This window comes from Rhinolophus ferrumequinum, chromosome 20 (genome assembly GCF_004115265.2).
Source record: "Rhinolophus ferrumequinum isolate MPI-CBG mRhiFer1 chromosome 20, mRhiFer1_v1.p, whole genome shotgun sequence".
In the NCBI taxonomy this organism is placed as follows: Eukaryota; Metazoa; Chordata; class Mammalia; order Chiroptera; family Rhinolophidae; genus Rhinolophus; species Rhinolophus ferrumequinum.
Genome location: NC_046303.1, coordinates 18,431,943 through 18,446,785, shown reverse-complemented (window position 1 = coordinate 18,446,785; position 14,843 = coordinate 18,431,943). Strand labels below are relative to the sequence as shown.

At 37.8% G+C, this 14,843-nt stretch overlaps 1 protein-coding gene across 3 annotated transcripts in view; it reads left to right on the top strand.

Annotated features, from left to right (window-relative positions):
* DNAH11 (dynein axonemal heavy chain 11) overlaps positions 1–14,843 on the top strand; it is a 294,793-nt gene that overhangs the window by 149,628 nt on the left and 130,322 nt on the right. For all 3 annotated transcript variants that reach the window (XM_033088403.1, XM_033088404.1, XM_033088405.1), the window contains 5 exons: positions 891–1,052; positions 1,322–1,515; positions 4,835–4,997; positions 5,962–6,085; positions 6,505–6,647. In XM_033088403.1, the coding sequence (XP_032944294.1) occupies positions 891–1,052; positions 1,322–1,515; positions 4,835–4,997; positions 5,962–6,085; positions 6,505–6,647 (786 nt within the window). The remainder of the gene's footprint in view (positions 1–890; positions 1,053–1,321; positions 1,516–4,834; positions 4,998–5,961; positions 6,086–6,504; positions 6,648–14,843) is intronic.

Genomic DNA, 14,843 nt, shown 5'->3' with positions numbered 1-14,843 from the left:
TGATCTTTGTTTCTTTATATTTTTATAACCCTCTTTTCTTAATCACCCCACAACTGCCCTCAAAACCATGATACCGCATCAGACAAGAGCTTCCTCAGAATGTGGAGCATTCCTTTTCATCTTTCTATTTCTAGCACCTACTTGAAAGACTGTGCTCAATAAAGTGTTGTTTAAAAGCAGATTTTTAATCTTAGGAGAAAGAGGAAGGGAGGCCGCAGGTGACATGGGTTGAGAAGCCTGCCTGCCCACCATTCATACAATCAGCTCCACTTAACATTCCCAAATACTTGTTCAGCCTTTTGCAGCTAATTCTCTTCACCTCCCTTGGTGTTCTCCTGAGTCTACAGCAAGCTGACCCTCTTCGTGAGGAGTGGGTCTCTATGAATCCAAGAGACTGAGGGCAGTGTTGAGGGAGCATGGGAGTTAAATGTTTTGGTGCTGGTACCCACAGAGTGTGAAGTCAGGCTGTTTGCTTTTGGCCTCATATTCTTCATCTGTGAAATGAAAGTTAGATTAACTGATATCAAAGGATATGAGAATAAAAAAAAAATGATGATTCTGTGGCTTTCATATTAGCTGTTTATACTTTGGTTTTGGAAACTTAATCTGTTGGAAAACTGAAAAGGCAGAGGTTCTCAGATGCAGTATTTAGTTCCTGGGCTGACGCTTGAAATTCAGTCTTAGCTACATTCCTAAAAATGAATATAATGATAGTAAATGTTTAAAATGTTGCCTATTGGAGAGTAAAACTACTAATAAATATGTATAACTATTTATGTTTCTTTTAACTCAATAAATTGCTAAATTCAGTTAAAGAAAATGTTAAAAAAATATATCTTAGAATGTCAGTGGCTTCTGAATTTTCAATTTTTCCCATTCTTGCTTTGAAGGGGATTTTATTTGCTTCTCCTGAATGTTTAAAGGGTCCAAATGATTTAATACGCCTGTGGCTTCATGAATCTTGTCGTGTTTATGGAGACAAACTAATAGACACAAAGGACTGTGACTTGTTTCAGAAAAAAATCCTAGAAACGGCTTCTAAATATTTTGAAGTAAGTGTATGAATGTTAGCGGTCTCTGTTGGCTCTGGCACTGATTAATGTTGGGGCACAAGTCAGATATGGATGCGACTCAGTTGTGCAAATGCTTACCTTGCTTAAATAGCTGTGATTACAGAATATACGTGGTCCTACTTGGGAACATTCCATCCACCTACCCATGGATTGATCTGCAAGCTTTTCCCTTGGTAGGCTACTCTGCCTGTGGGTGAATCATTCTGGATGCTTGACATGACCATATTTTTCTGTTCCTTCTCCTGCAGGATGTAGACAGTCACATCCTACTTCAACAGCCCCTCATCTATTGCCACTTTGCCGATGGTAGGGAAGATCCATGTTATATGCCAGTGAAGGACTGGAAGGTGCTGAAGACAATTCTTACCGAGACGTTAGACAACTACAATGAACTCAATGCTGCCATGCACCTAGTTTTATTTGAAGACGCCATGCAGCATGTGTGAGTTGACTAGTCGTGATCCTTTTTGACAAAAGTAAACGTGTCTGGGTACCCACTATTGTTGTTTCTCAACAGGTCGTTCTCAGCACTCTGAGCTATCAGTTCTTCTCTATTGTTTGCCCTACAATGTAAAACTATAGTGGCTCTATTAATTATGTCACAATCTTAATACTGTCGTACATAGGTACGCTTCTTTCTGAAGTGTCCTCATAGCCATAATTTCAGTTTTATTTCGCTGTAGCCCTGTTAGGTAAAATAGTGAAAAAGAAGATAAGTGACTCCTTCAAAGTCATGAAGTTCGTAAGTGGCAGAGACAGGAAGGACTCACACAGATTTTCATTGATTAAGCATGTGTACTGAGTGCCTGACAAGTGCTAATCAGGAACATGGCCAGGCTATTCAGTACTTTTGTGCAAATTAGGAAAAGGGGAGGGGCATGTTTTCTCAGCGGACTATTAGAATAAAGCCCCTGTTCTGGTCTAGAGCTTGGCTGACGATGCTCTCACTCACCTAGACTGGGCACCTGTGCACTGCACGGATTATGCAACCATCTTTAGCACCCCTGCTGTCCGATATTGTTCTAGGTTTGGGGGATAGAGCAGCACACAAGACTGTCTTCTCTAGGTGAGCTTCTATTTTACTGATTCACATGGACATTTATAAGGACATGAACAAAGAATTAGAAAAATGTCAGAAAGTGATGTGCCATGCTGACAAATGAGATAGGTTGATTCTGAGAAATAAAACATGTGAATTCCCAAAGGGGAACTGGGTATCTATGGGAGGAGATGACATTTAAGGTGAGATCAAAATGATACCCGGGAGCTAGGCATGGAAACATTTGGAGGAAGAACATTCAAGGCGAGGGCAGATTTCCTGAGGCCCTAAGGATGAATGTACAGAAAGAGGCTGCAGCGTGCAGAAGAAGTGGGGAGAGCAGTGTATGACAAGGATGGAGACACAGGAGTGGGCCTTACTTATACAGGGTACTTCTTTGTAACCAGAGGAAAGAGTTTCAATTTTATTCTAGGTTCAGTGAGAAGCTTTCAGACAGATTTTATCATGGGAATGACATGATCTGTTGAATAGTCTTACTACGTAGCTTGTCATTGCTGCCTCTATGTGGGAAGTCACTTGCATCTTTAAGTCCAATACCATTCTTGTACTCACCATCGTGTGTCATTGGCTGTACTAATTTGCTAGAGCAGCTGTACCAAAATGTCATAACCTCAGTGGTTTAGAAAAGCGGGTATTAATTGTCTCACAGTTCTGGAGGCAAGAAATCTGAAATCAGAAAGAACGTGGTGTCAGAAAGGCCACGTTCCCTGTGAAGGTACTGGTGAGACTCTGTTCCAGAATTCTCTCCTAGCTTCTGGTAGGTCCTTGGCTTGTGGCAGCTTAACTCAAATCCTCCCATGGCATTCTCCCTCTGTGTGTGTCTCTGTCCAAATTTCTCCTTTTTATAAGGACACCAGTCGTATTCGATACGGGGCCCACCCTACTCTGGAATGATATCATCTTAACCTATTATTTCTGCAATGACCCTTTTCCAAATAAACTTACACTCTGAGGTCCTGGGAGATAAGGGCTCGATATATGAATTTGAAGCCACCATTCAGTTCATAACACTGGCCTTTTAATAAGTGATATTTGGGCAAAGATTAAAATAATGACATCATGGTTAAAAACAAGTCAAAAAAGGAGGACCTATGTGAGGAAGGAAATCCAAACAGACCAAAAAAAATAAATAAATAACAAAAAAAAACCTGGACAATTCAATTTTTAGTAGAGTTACTCTTTAAAATGTTTAGCCCAAGTGACTAAGAAAAACTCTGGAGGCTTCTCCATCATCAGTTATTATAAGCACGTTAAGTATTGTTTTATTGATCCCTTGGCAGTTGCAACCCTCTGATTCCAGTTTTAGTTAGAATCTCTGACCATGGAGTTAAGTGAATTATGAGTAACACTGTTTCTGGTTGGGTTAGTATACACTGCGTGTGAATGAGCTCAGCTGAAAGAGACCTCCCACTGACGTGACGGGAAAGGGTCTTCCCATATTATCCTTCAACATGCAGTTCTCAATGGCCTAAAAAGAAAGGCTGTGCTTTGATCAGGGATTATAAGCTAGAAGTGGATTTCCCCAGTGTTAGAGATGATTTCAGAGCAGGTCCTTGAGTGTAGAAGGGGACTCTGCTGCCTAGAGAACATTGTGGGATACAAACCTCAAAGCATACATTAAAATGAAATGAAAATGCTGCTTCGTAACTTGGGGTTTCACTTATTGTAAGAGTAATTTTATGGCTTTCTCAAGGTGGTTTTGTTGGGTGGTCAGGTTAAGTAAAATTCAACAAGATGGCTGAGCTTGTAAAAGTCCCTTGTCTGTTCAGTCATTGAAGGTTTTCAGGAAATGCTCACATGTGCTGGTCCTAGTTTAAATGATCCCAACTTCATTTTGTTCAAGATGTGTTTTTTTAAAAAGCAATCTAGGTGGAGCATTTAGGGCCTGAAGTTTATATTCATTCAGAAAAGCAACCTAGAGCAAACACAATGTTGTCCGATTTTTTTGCATTCGGATGTGCATATGCTTATCTTTTGTTTTGTTGCTTTCGTTAATAGTTACAACATAATTATGACATACTTCTTCAACCAAACCCATATTTTGATTGTGTTAAAGCCAACCTATTCCTAACTATAAAATGTAGCAATAATATCAACAGCTAAGCATTCAGCATCTCTTCGATAATGTAGTACAGGGATTAGTTGACCTTACTAGAAATTTAACTGTGATTCTGAATGATTTCAGTAAATTTTATAGAGTGCTCAAGGCACAGGGAAAGCTTCAGTGCAAAGGAAGTAAGAATCATGTAAAGAGGCAAGTATTTGATCTGCATGAAGTAAGTCACGTGAATGTTTGTTGGCCTAAACAAATCCATCCTCTTCCAAATTAATTCTACAGCAAAGGTTTCTGGCACAAAGATATTCTCCCTTTAAATGGATGCTGATGTGGAGTTGGGAGCTTTCTTGCTCATCAAAAAATGTGAAGCTTAGATAAAAGGCCTTGGATATGTTTTCTTTCTTGAGTTATCGTGGAGAGTAATAAAGCAAGAAGAGAGTCCAAGAGGTTATTAGCAGGAGACAGTCCAGGCGACAAGCAGTGTGCAAAGGCAGATACAGGCAGCATCTTTGTTTGATGGGGAACAGAGGAAGAAAGACTAAAGGTTTGCAATAGAAATTGGAGTTTAGTATCTAATTTATCTGAAAAATAGAACAGCCACAGTCCCGGGTTTCATGCTGCGGTGGGTGCACCTTTTCTTGCCAGGTGTCGCATCAGCAGAATCCTCCAGACCCCTCAGGGTTACGCCCTCTTGATTGGAGTGGGTGGCAGCGGCAAGCAGAGCCTGTCCCGGCTAGCGGCTTATATTTGCAGCCTTGAGGTCTTCCAGATCTCTCTGACTGAAGGCTTTGGAATCCAAGAACTTCGGGTGAGTAAAGGTGATAGGCCCTCCCTCTCCCCTTCTGCCCGGTGGGTTAGGTAGTGCTCCCGCCAGTGTCAGCTCCAACTCCCAGGTGTGGCCAAGGCCTCTCCAAGCATGGGGGAATGGGGTGGAGGGAGTGCGCTCTTTAGAGGGTTTTAGAGGGTTTAGTTACCTTTGGCAGTTTCTCCTCCATGGTCAAGTTAGTAATAGGAGATTTCTATAAATACTTAGAGGTATATAAGCCTGTATTCCTGGCTCAGAAAGTATTTTATTAAATACTTGCTGACACAAACACGTTTCTTCTTTTGCATTGACCACACCTGATATTCGACACTATTAGTATTCCTGTATGATGGAGAGAAGAAGATCCTGCCTCTACAAGGGCAGATAGATTCCTTCCACTTTGGATAAGATTATGAAAATAAAATGCAGTGGAAATACATTCAAGAAACTCATGTGTGTTTAAAATTTGGCTCTTTAATCACAACAGTCCTTACAAAATAGTACTTAGAGTTTGATCAAGTGCTATGTTCAACCCAAAACAAAGACAAATCACAGGCTTTCAATATTACTAAACAAAACGAAATAAATAACCGAACAAAAAGTGTTTTCAATGAAATAGTTGTTGGAAGGAGCAGGGACTTCGTTTGACAGCGTTGCTTGACAAAGGCGTCACCGAATCCATTTTCACTCGATTAGAAGGGAGCCGTTCAGCAGCGGCGGCGGCCTGTTTTTATCCCTATGCTCCATTAGCCACAAACATGACACTCATCATTCTATGCTGCAAATGGAGGTGATGTCATGCTGTTTGCCCCTATCACGGGGTCACTGAGAGGAAAGAATACATCAACAGACGGCGAGTACACTGTGCAGCTCTCGTGTTATAGTTACTCGATTCTTCCCAGCACGTGCACCCAACGTCACGTCAGCATTTTAACGAAACATGAATGATGGCCTCCTTTCCTTACAGGAAGGTCTTGCCAATTTGTACGTCAGAACTGGAGCCAAGAACATACCCACTGTGTTCCTGCTGACAGACGCCCAGGTTCTAGATGAGAGCTTTCTCGTGCTGATTAATGACTTGCTGGCATCAGGTGATTAAACCGACACAGTTCTTGAAAGATCTTCCCCGATGACAAATTATCTGTAGTTTCAGTGAACTTTCAAGAGAGATAGTTTGTCTTTGAGATGTTTGCTGGGGCAGTCTTTGGGGAGAAACCCAACTTAACTGAGGTGTATTGCTTTTCTCAGTCTGCTTACAGAGGTGAGGGGCTTTTAATGAAGTAAATGTTATTTCTATGTGTACAGGTTTAGTGGGTGTGTTCATCATAGCTCGTCCTCAGCGTGTTTGTGTCTTGTCAATGCGAACAAAGAAAAACGGCATTTCTGATTTCAAAGTCTTGCTTTATATTTAAGCTGGACTTTGTATGGTAAAGCATTTCAAGCATTAAAAAGTATCTAAAATTTAAATTGTGAGGTCTTGCAGTAATTCTCCTCATTCCATTGGGAGCAGGAGAAATCCCGGATCTGTTCAGTGATGAAGATGTAGACAAGATAATTTCTGGAATTCGTAATGAAGTCCGTGGTCTGGGCATGGTGGACTCCAGAGAAAATTGTTGGCAGTTCTTTTTGGCCAGGGTGCGACTACAGCTCAAAGTAAGAAACACTCGCTCTACTTGCCTATTATTTAAAACCTGCTGTTGGAACTATGATACGGTTCTATTTCAGGATTCACGTCCTGAGTTTGAATTTGTCATTCATTTTGCAAAGACTTCCAGTCATTCCTTGTGAAAGGACATTTGCATTTCTGCATGTCCAGGTCTGGCGTGTCCCTGCCTGAAGTTTCCCGTGATGCTGAGCTCCTACATAGCGTGTGTTGAGCAGATACTCGATTGCACTGGGTCTGGTCTCTGATCTTGAGCTCACACTATCATAGGACATAAAGCCCTCAAATAATTGTAGCACAGGATCAGTGTAAACAGTGCCATGGGATTACAGAGGAGCACTGCACCCTTCCTAACTGCAGTGGCCCTCCTGGAGGAAGCGAGGTGCCGTGTATCAAGTGTGGATTGGAATTCACGGGAAGGGATGGGGTGGGGAAGAACTGTCAGGGAGAGCAAATAGCATTTGTATAAGAGTAAGCGTGGACCGCACAGCACCTATTTGGAGAAACCTAAGGTAGCTCTAAATGGCTGGAACATAGGATTCCTGTTGGGAGAACGAGGTGGGTCAGCCTGGGAAAGTGAGTTGGGATGAGATCAGGGGTTGTAAATCATTAAGCAAACAGTGGAAGAGGTTTGAATCAAGGAAGGGAATTATGTCAGCACTTCGGGGCAAGTACTTTAGGTATATTACTCAGATAACCTGAGGCTCAACCCCAGGGTCTCCCCCATAGAGTACTCTATGCGTCAGCGTAGTTTATAAAAATGTAATACAACCAAGTAACAGCAGCAGTAAAGACCAAGTATTGTAACAAAACAAGAAACACCTCCAAGCTCATGGCAGGATGCCAATTTAAGGAAAAGTTAGGCTTCCTATATAAAAATGGTTAGTAGCCTAGAAAAGTTACTACTTTGCTATTGCTATTATTTCCATACCTGTCAAATTAGTAACAGGCTCTGGGGCTGCGATCCAGCCTGGAGTATACAGGAAAAGGGAAGGTACAGTGACATTAGCCGTGAATAAATCTCTGCTTAGAGGTATAGAGTAATTGTAAGGTTCTCCTCCACCTGACTATGTCAAATTCCACTTGAATCTTAGTAAGCATTTCCGGGCTGAGGTTAGAAGATGAGAATTTATAGTTCAGTTGCCCAAAGAGTTTTCTCCCCATCAAAAATGTGACAAAGAATATGTTTACCAGGTGGTAACAAGACCAGGGAGTTCTCCCTGTTCCACTGTGATATATTCGGATCAAATTTTCTTTATGAAATGGAAAAACAAGTACAATAATAACATTCGAGATAGTAATGTTATAAATCACTGGCTGTCAAATTCAGTTTCTCAGAGCAACAGAATCAACATCACCTAGAAACTTTACAAAAATGAAAATTCTCCAGTTACACTATAGACCTCTTGAATCAGGAACTCTGAGTGGGACCCAACGAGCTCTGTTCTAACAGGGTCTCTGGGTGATTCTGAGACACACTGAAATTTTGAGAACTGTTGTTAAAAATAATGCTAAATGCTAAACTGAGCATTCTTTACATTTATCTTTTTTATGCACAATTTTGCTTGCTTCTGTAGAATAAATTCCTGGAGGAGAATTGCTAGGTTCAATAGTTACAGCTTATAGTGGTTTTAAAATATGCCCACAAATTTTTTGATGCTCTTCTTACTCACAGGTGGGGTTTAGGTCTGCTTTCCTTGAATCTGGGTGGGCTTACGACTCCTCAGTTAATAGGACAAACTGAAGCTGACTAACTTTGAGGCTAAGTCATAAATAGCCCACTTTTCCACTGAATTGTACATGGTTTTATTTATAAGCATTCTAAGTATATGAGGATCTTAAGCAATTAGTCGTATATATGTGTCTCATACATGTTTCCTCGTCTATCATTTGTCTTTTTCATGCATATATGGGAAACGTTTGTTTATTTGTTTATAACTTTCAAGTTTTAAAAAGGTTTGATGCTAGAAAATCAGCATTGTCCTTTATAGATTTGAGTTTCTTGTAAATTTAGGATAGTGTATTTCTCTCCAAGATTGTAAAGCTCTTCACTAGAAGCGGAAGGAACTCAATTGGGCAATAAATAAGAGAATAGCTAAGAACAGTTCTGTAAAGCCTCCCGCATCGCTGAGTCCAGACTAGCTCAGTACTACCCTAACAGACTCATGCTTTCCGCTCTCCCGCCAGCACACATCCTGATGCCTCCTGCCTCACCATCACAGAGTGAATGCACTGGGGTCTGTATTCCAGGCAGGAAGAAGACTTGGGGCTTTCTGTATCAGGAAACCAAAGCTTCCCCCCGAATCCCAAAACTCATGTCTTAATGGCCACAAATGTGTCATATGCCATCTCTACCTACCAGGCAGTGTGGGGAAGTGAGTATTTGATTTTGTCATATGGCCTTTATGAATAAAGTTGGAAGAAGTTGGAAGGGGATTTTGGAATAGCAGCAGTATCAGTCATTCCTGTACCTGTGTGCTTATACACTGTATGTTTAAAACTTCAGTACATCTGGAATATATTTATTATTATATATGGTAAAGAGTGAGCTGAGAAGTCTCAGGTTATTTTTTTCCAAAAAGATGTACTTTTATCTCAACATCATGTATTGCTTCTTTACTGATTTGAAGTACCACTATTATTTATTATAGGCCAAGTAACCATATTGATTGGGTCCATTTCTAGATCCTCTCTTCTCTTTTCTTGATAAATCTCTCTAAGACTGATCCCAGCCTTGTGCTATGTAAATTATTAAAGTTTTCTTATACATTTTTATATCTAATATCTAATTTTTCTGTCTTGTCTAGTTTTTCTTTGTTGTTCTCACATGTTTATACATCTGAATAAACATCAGAATCACTTTGTCAAGTTCTATAAACACATTGCCATCCTGCTGAATGCTAATTTTATATTAGGGAGAATTTAATCTTTATGATATAATGTCTTGTCTTGCTTTTGTAGAAGCAATATTTCTTTCATAAGATTTCCTAATGGTATATTGTGTTTCTATAGGAGAGCTATTGATTTTTAATTTTATAACCTGTTACCTTACTGCCTGTATGATAGTTTCTATTAGTTGCTTGATATCATATAACCTGCAGGTAATATTTTATCTTTCCTAATATTCCATCTACCTGTACTCCCTCATTGCATTGGTAAATCTGCAGAAGAATGTTAAATGTTAAATGGCATTACTGGGAATTTTGATTTGTACATTAATGAAGATGTTTCTAATGTTTCACTGTTGTATCTTACATTGGCTTTTCATTCAGGATGTATATCTTCTCAAAAAACTCTCTTATTAAATTCCTTTCAGTATCTACTGAGATAATTATATGGTTTTTCTCCTTGATTTTCCTAATAGTCATACAGTACAGACTGATGTACAGAAGGTTTACATTTTTATATTGTTAAATCCATCAGTCATTTCCTGCATGCGTTTCCTTTGATCTATGCTTAGGCCAGCTTATCGAAACTGAGGTCAGTTTCTATTTATCTCTATTGTTTTCTACTCCTCTTCATATTATCATTTTTTAGTATTGACGTAGGTACAAGCTAGAATTTATTTTGGAGTTAGATATGGGTCATTTTTCCCCCATTGTCAAAGGATTATTAAATAAATAATCTATATCTTCCCTACTAAAATGAGGAGGAGGGCTTTTGTTTGTTTGTTTTGTTTTATTTTGTTTTGCTTCTTTATATTAAGGAAGAATAGGATATCTCCCTCAAATACTCCTGATCTTTTTTGGCCTGGTCACTTAGTTTGCTGCTTCATGAGAAAGGTTAGTGGTTTGCATCTTACCCTGAGGGAAAAATAATACTGCATAAAAATGGGTTGTCTTGTAGCTAGAAAATGGTAGCCTCTCTCTCTTCAATCTATACAGATTACTCTAAAATCCTTGGAATTTTTAAAAAGAATTCTGGATTGCTCTACGTTAATTTTACATATCTTGATATTCACCAGCATGTACTAAAGACTCAGAATTTCTGATGAGCCGGTATTTCCTTTGCGTGAGTTCCTCGCTGGGCAACATGGGAAGCTCAATGTGTTACAAGGGTTGGTGAGCACACCTGGCGGGTCAGGCTAAATGATGTGAAGTTGCCACCCCATTACCCATGCTCACCACCCAAAGCCAGCTACCATTTGGAGTGCAGGGGCAGTGAGAACCTGTTGGCATGCAAACTGTGACCTGTGAATCCCGCAGGGTAATTCCTATTAATGACGATCAGATGTGTCCTTGGATTGCCTGGAATAAACCAATGACTAAATACCAAATGCCTTCTCTCCTTCACATTTGTATGTGTGCATCTTCCCCTACGTAATTGTCATCTTGCAGGTAGCACTTTCATCTTCTCTCCTGCGGACTTTACTTGACCCCCAAACTTTTCTTTCTTGCCTGCCTTCCTGGCCATCTGATGCCATAGGGAATAGAACGCTTGTTGTATGTAGCAGCCCCTGAGTCTTTCCCAAGATTTTAGATACCTGTCTTGTTCTATATCTATGTATCTATTTTGGTGTGTGTGTGTCTGTCTGTCTATATCTATCTATCTGTGTCTATCTATCATCTATCTATCTATCTGTCAGTCATCTATGACAGCCATTTCTGATAATGTAAGAAATATATATTCAGATGTCAACTATAATTGAAAAATTAAAAAAATATATATATGTATTTTTTTTTATAGTAGAGAATTTAAAAATACAGAACCATGTGAAAAAATAAACACTACACTTAGTAATATTACCTAGAGATAACTACTGAAACATGGTGGTGTATTTCCTTCCAGTTTTCTATGTGTATACGAGTATGGCATACAAAGTACATATTGAGAACTAAATTTTTTTCACATCTTTCACGGTTTTCTTTACCACCTCTCTTTGCCTTTTTGATTAGAAGGCTCCCATGGAAAAGAGTATCCAATGATTCCAAGAATTTAGGTATGGAGTGATCTATTTAACTGAAATGTACTTTTTCCAAATAACTATTGGTATAAAACCTTTATCCATTTCTACCCTCTGCCAAATTTCCTATTAGTTTGTTATAATTTTTATTGATTTATAGTAGTTCTTTATATATCTAAATAAGATTCATATGTCCATAATGTTCTTGCCTATTTTACATATTTCCAGGGTTTTTTCAAAGTTCACCATAATTCTGTTAATTTTGCTTTAAATGAACTCTGTTTTACATTTATATGTATTAAAATATGTCTGATTTTTCCTCTGCGGCTTTTGTGTGTTAAGACTTTTTTAGGAGGCATTTTCATACTTCATGGTTAGGATGATATTATCTTGAATTTTCATTCAATTACTTTATAATGTTTGTAATATTTAGCCCTGGTTTGTTGTGTACAGTACAATATAGCATTTTTACTTCTTTCCCAAAAATTGTTTCAACATCATTTATTATATAATTATTCACCACTGATTTGAAATACTACCTGTCTCATATATTAAATGGTTTAATATGTGAGAATATATTTCTGGATTCTCTATTATGTTCCATAAATTTGTCTATCTCGGTTTGCTTAAACACCAGACTGCTTTGTTTATTGTAGCATTATGGTATATTCTGGAATCTAATAAAGCAATATTCTCTTCCTTTTCTACATTTTTTTAAATTTATTTTTCAATTGCAGTTGACATACAATATTATATTAATTTCAAGTATACGGCATAGTGATTAGACATTTAACTACCTTACAAAGTGATCACCCGATAAGCATAGTACCATCTGACACCACGCATAGTTATTACAATATTGTTAACTATGTTCTCTATGCTGTACTTTACATCCTTGTTATGGTTTTCATAACTGGTGATTTGTACCTCTTAATCCCTTCATATTTTTCACCCATCTCTCCAACCCACCTCCCATCTGGCAACCATCAAAATGTTCTCTGTAGTTATGAGTTTGTTTCTGTTTTGTTTGTTCATTGATTTTGTTTTTCAGATTCCACATATAAGTGAAATCATAAGGCATTTATCTTTCTCTGACTTATTTTGCTTAGCATATGGATGGACCCCTAGGTCCATCCATATTGTCACAAATAGCAAGATTTCATTCTTTTTATGGCTGAGTAATATTCCATTGTATATATGTACCACATCTTTTTTATTCCTCTACTGATGGGCACTTAGGTTGCTTCCATATCATGGTTATTGTAAATGATTCTGCAGTGAACATAGAGATGCATATATCTTTGAAATTAGTATTTTGGATTTCTTTGGATAAATACCCAGACATGGAATTGATACCTCATATGGTCATTGTATTTTTAATTTTTTGAGGAACCTCCATACTGTTTTCCGTAGTGGCTGCACCAAATTACAATCCCACAACCAGTGCACGAGGGTTCCCTTTTCTTCACATCCTTGCCAACACTTGTTTTTTGTTTTATTGATGATAGCTATTCTGACAGGTATGAGGAGATATCTCATTGCACTTTTAATTTGCATTTCTCTAATGATTAGTGATGTTGAACATCTTTTTATATGTCTATTGGCCATCTGTACGTCCTCTTTGTAGAAATGTCTATTCAGGCCCTTTGCCCATTTTTTAATTGGATTTTTTTTTGTTTTTTGATGTTGAGTTGTATGAGCTCTTTATAAATTTTGGATTAGCCCCTTATCGGATGTATCACTGGCGAATATCGTCTCCCATTCAGTAGGTTGTCTTTTTGTTTTATTGATGGTTTCCTCTGTTGTGCAAAAACTTTTTAGTTTAATGTAGTCCCATTTGTTTATTTTTTCTTTCATTTCTCTTGCCATAAGAGACATATCCAAATAATGTATTACAAGAGTGATGTCAAAGAGTTTACTGCCTATGTTTTCTTCTAGGAGTTTCATGGTTTCAGGTGTTAAGTCTTTAATCCATTTGAGTTTATTCTTGTATATAGTGTAAGGAAGTGGTCCAGTTTCATTTTTTTGCATGTATCTGTCCAGTTTTCCCAACACCATTTATTGAAGAGACTCTCTTTACCCCACTGTGTATTCTTGCCTCCTTTGTCAAAGATTAATTGACCATATAGGCATGGGTTTATTCCTGGGCTCTCTATTCTGTCCCATTGATCTGTGTGTCTGTTTTTATGCCAGTATCATGCTGTTTTGATTACTATAGACTTGTAGTATTCCTTTTCGACATTTACTTAGCTATTTGTACCTTTACTTTCACAGATGAACTATGAAATCAGCTTAACATTTTTTAAAAATCCAATAAGAATGTGTAGCCTATTTTGGGGATGATGGATCCATTTTCAATATTGAATGTTTCCATTCATTCACTTACACTGTTATTTATTTATTTATTTATTTATTTATTTATTTATTTATTTAAGTTTTATTCCCTGATAAGGTAAGTTTTTTTCTCAGTGTTCTCGTTTTCCAAATGTTTTTTGATGTTCTTACCTTTTTTTTATTCCACATGAAATTTAGAAATGTTTTGCTAAGCTCCACTAATCCCGTTGGGAATTATTAGAATTGCCCCAAATTTCTTAATGAACGTGGGAAGCATTAACATCTTTATAATAATTGATTTCCTCCAGGAATGTGGCAGACTTCTTCATTTAGACAAAATGTCTCTATTGACCTTCAATAAAGCAGCTAGCTGTCTTCATATATGTTTTACACAGTTCTTATCAATTTCTTTTCTTGATATTTTATATTTTTTGCTCCTGCCAAATTTTCTAACTGATCATGGTGGATATATAAGAAAGTCATTAGACAGAAGGAGGGATGGATGGATAGATGTTTACTTGTTTATTTTACAGCCAGTTCATTGAATGCTCGTTAATTCCAATCGGTTTTGCATTTTTGTCTTTAGGATTTGCTGAGTAGACAGTTACATTGTTTTTGAATTTTTACTTTTTCTTTCTAATAATTACCTCTTTTCTGTGTCTTACAATAGCCATAACTTTCTGAACACCATTTAAAATTTTTAAGCAATAATCATGGCATCTTTATCTTATTGTTTATTTTAATGGAAATTCCTTTAGCTTTCCATCATTAAGCATTGGATGAAATGTTGGCTTAAGGTATTTTTAATATCTTTAGGGGTAGGTGTTATGTTTTATCATATATGTTCTTATATGAATCCCTTTATTTTATCTTCTTCCTTCATCTTGGCCTATTCTCTTATCATGGGTTTCTATACTCTTCTTAATCTTTTGAGAGTGTGAAGCAAATT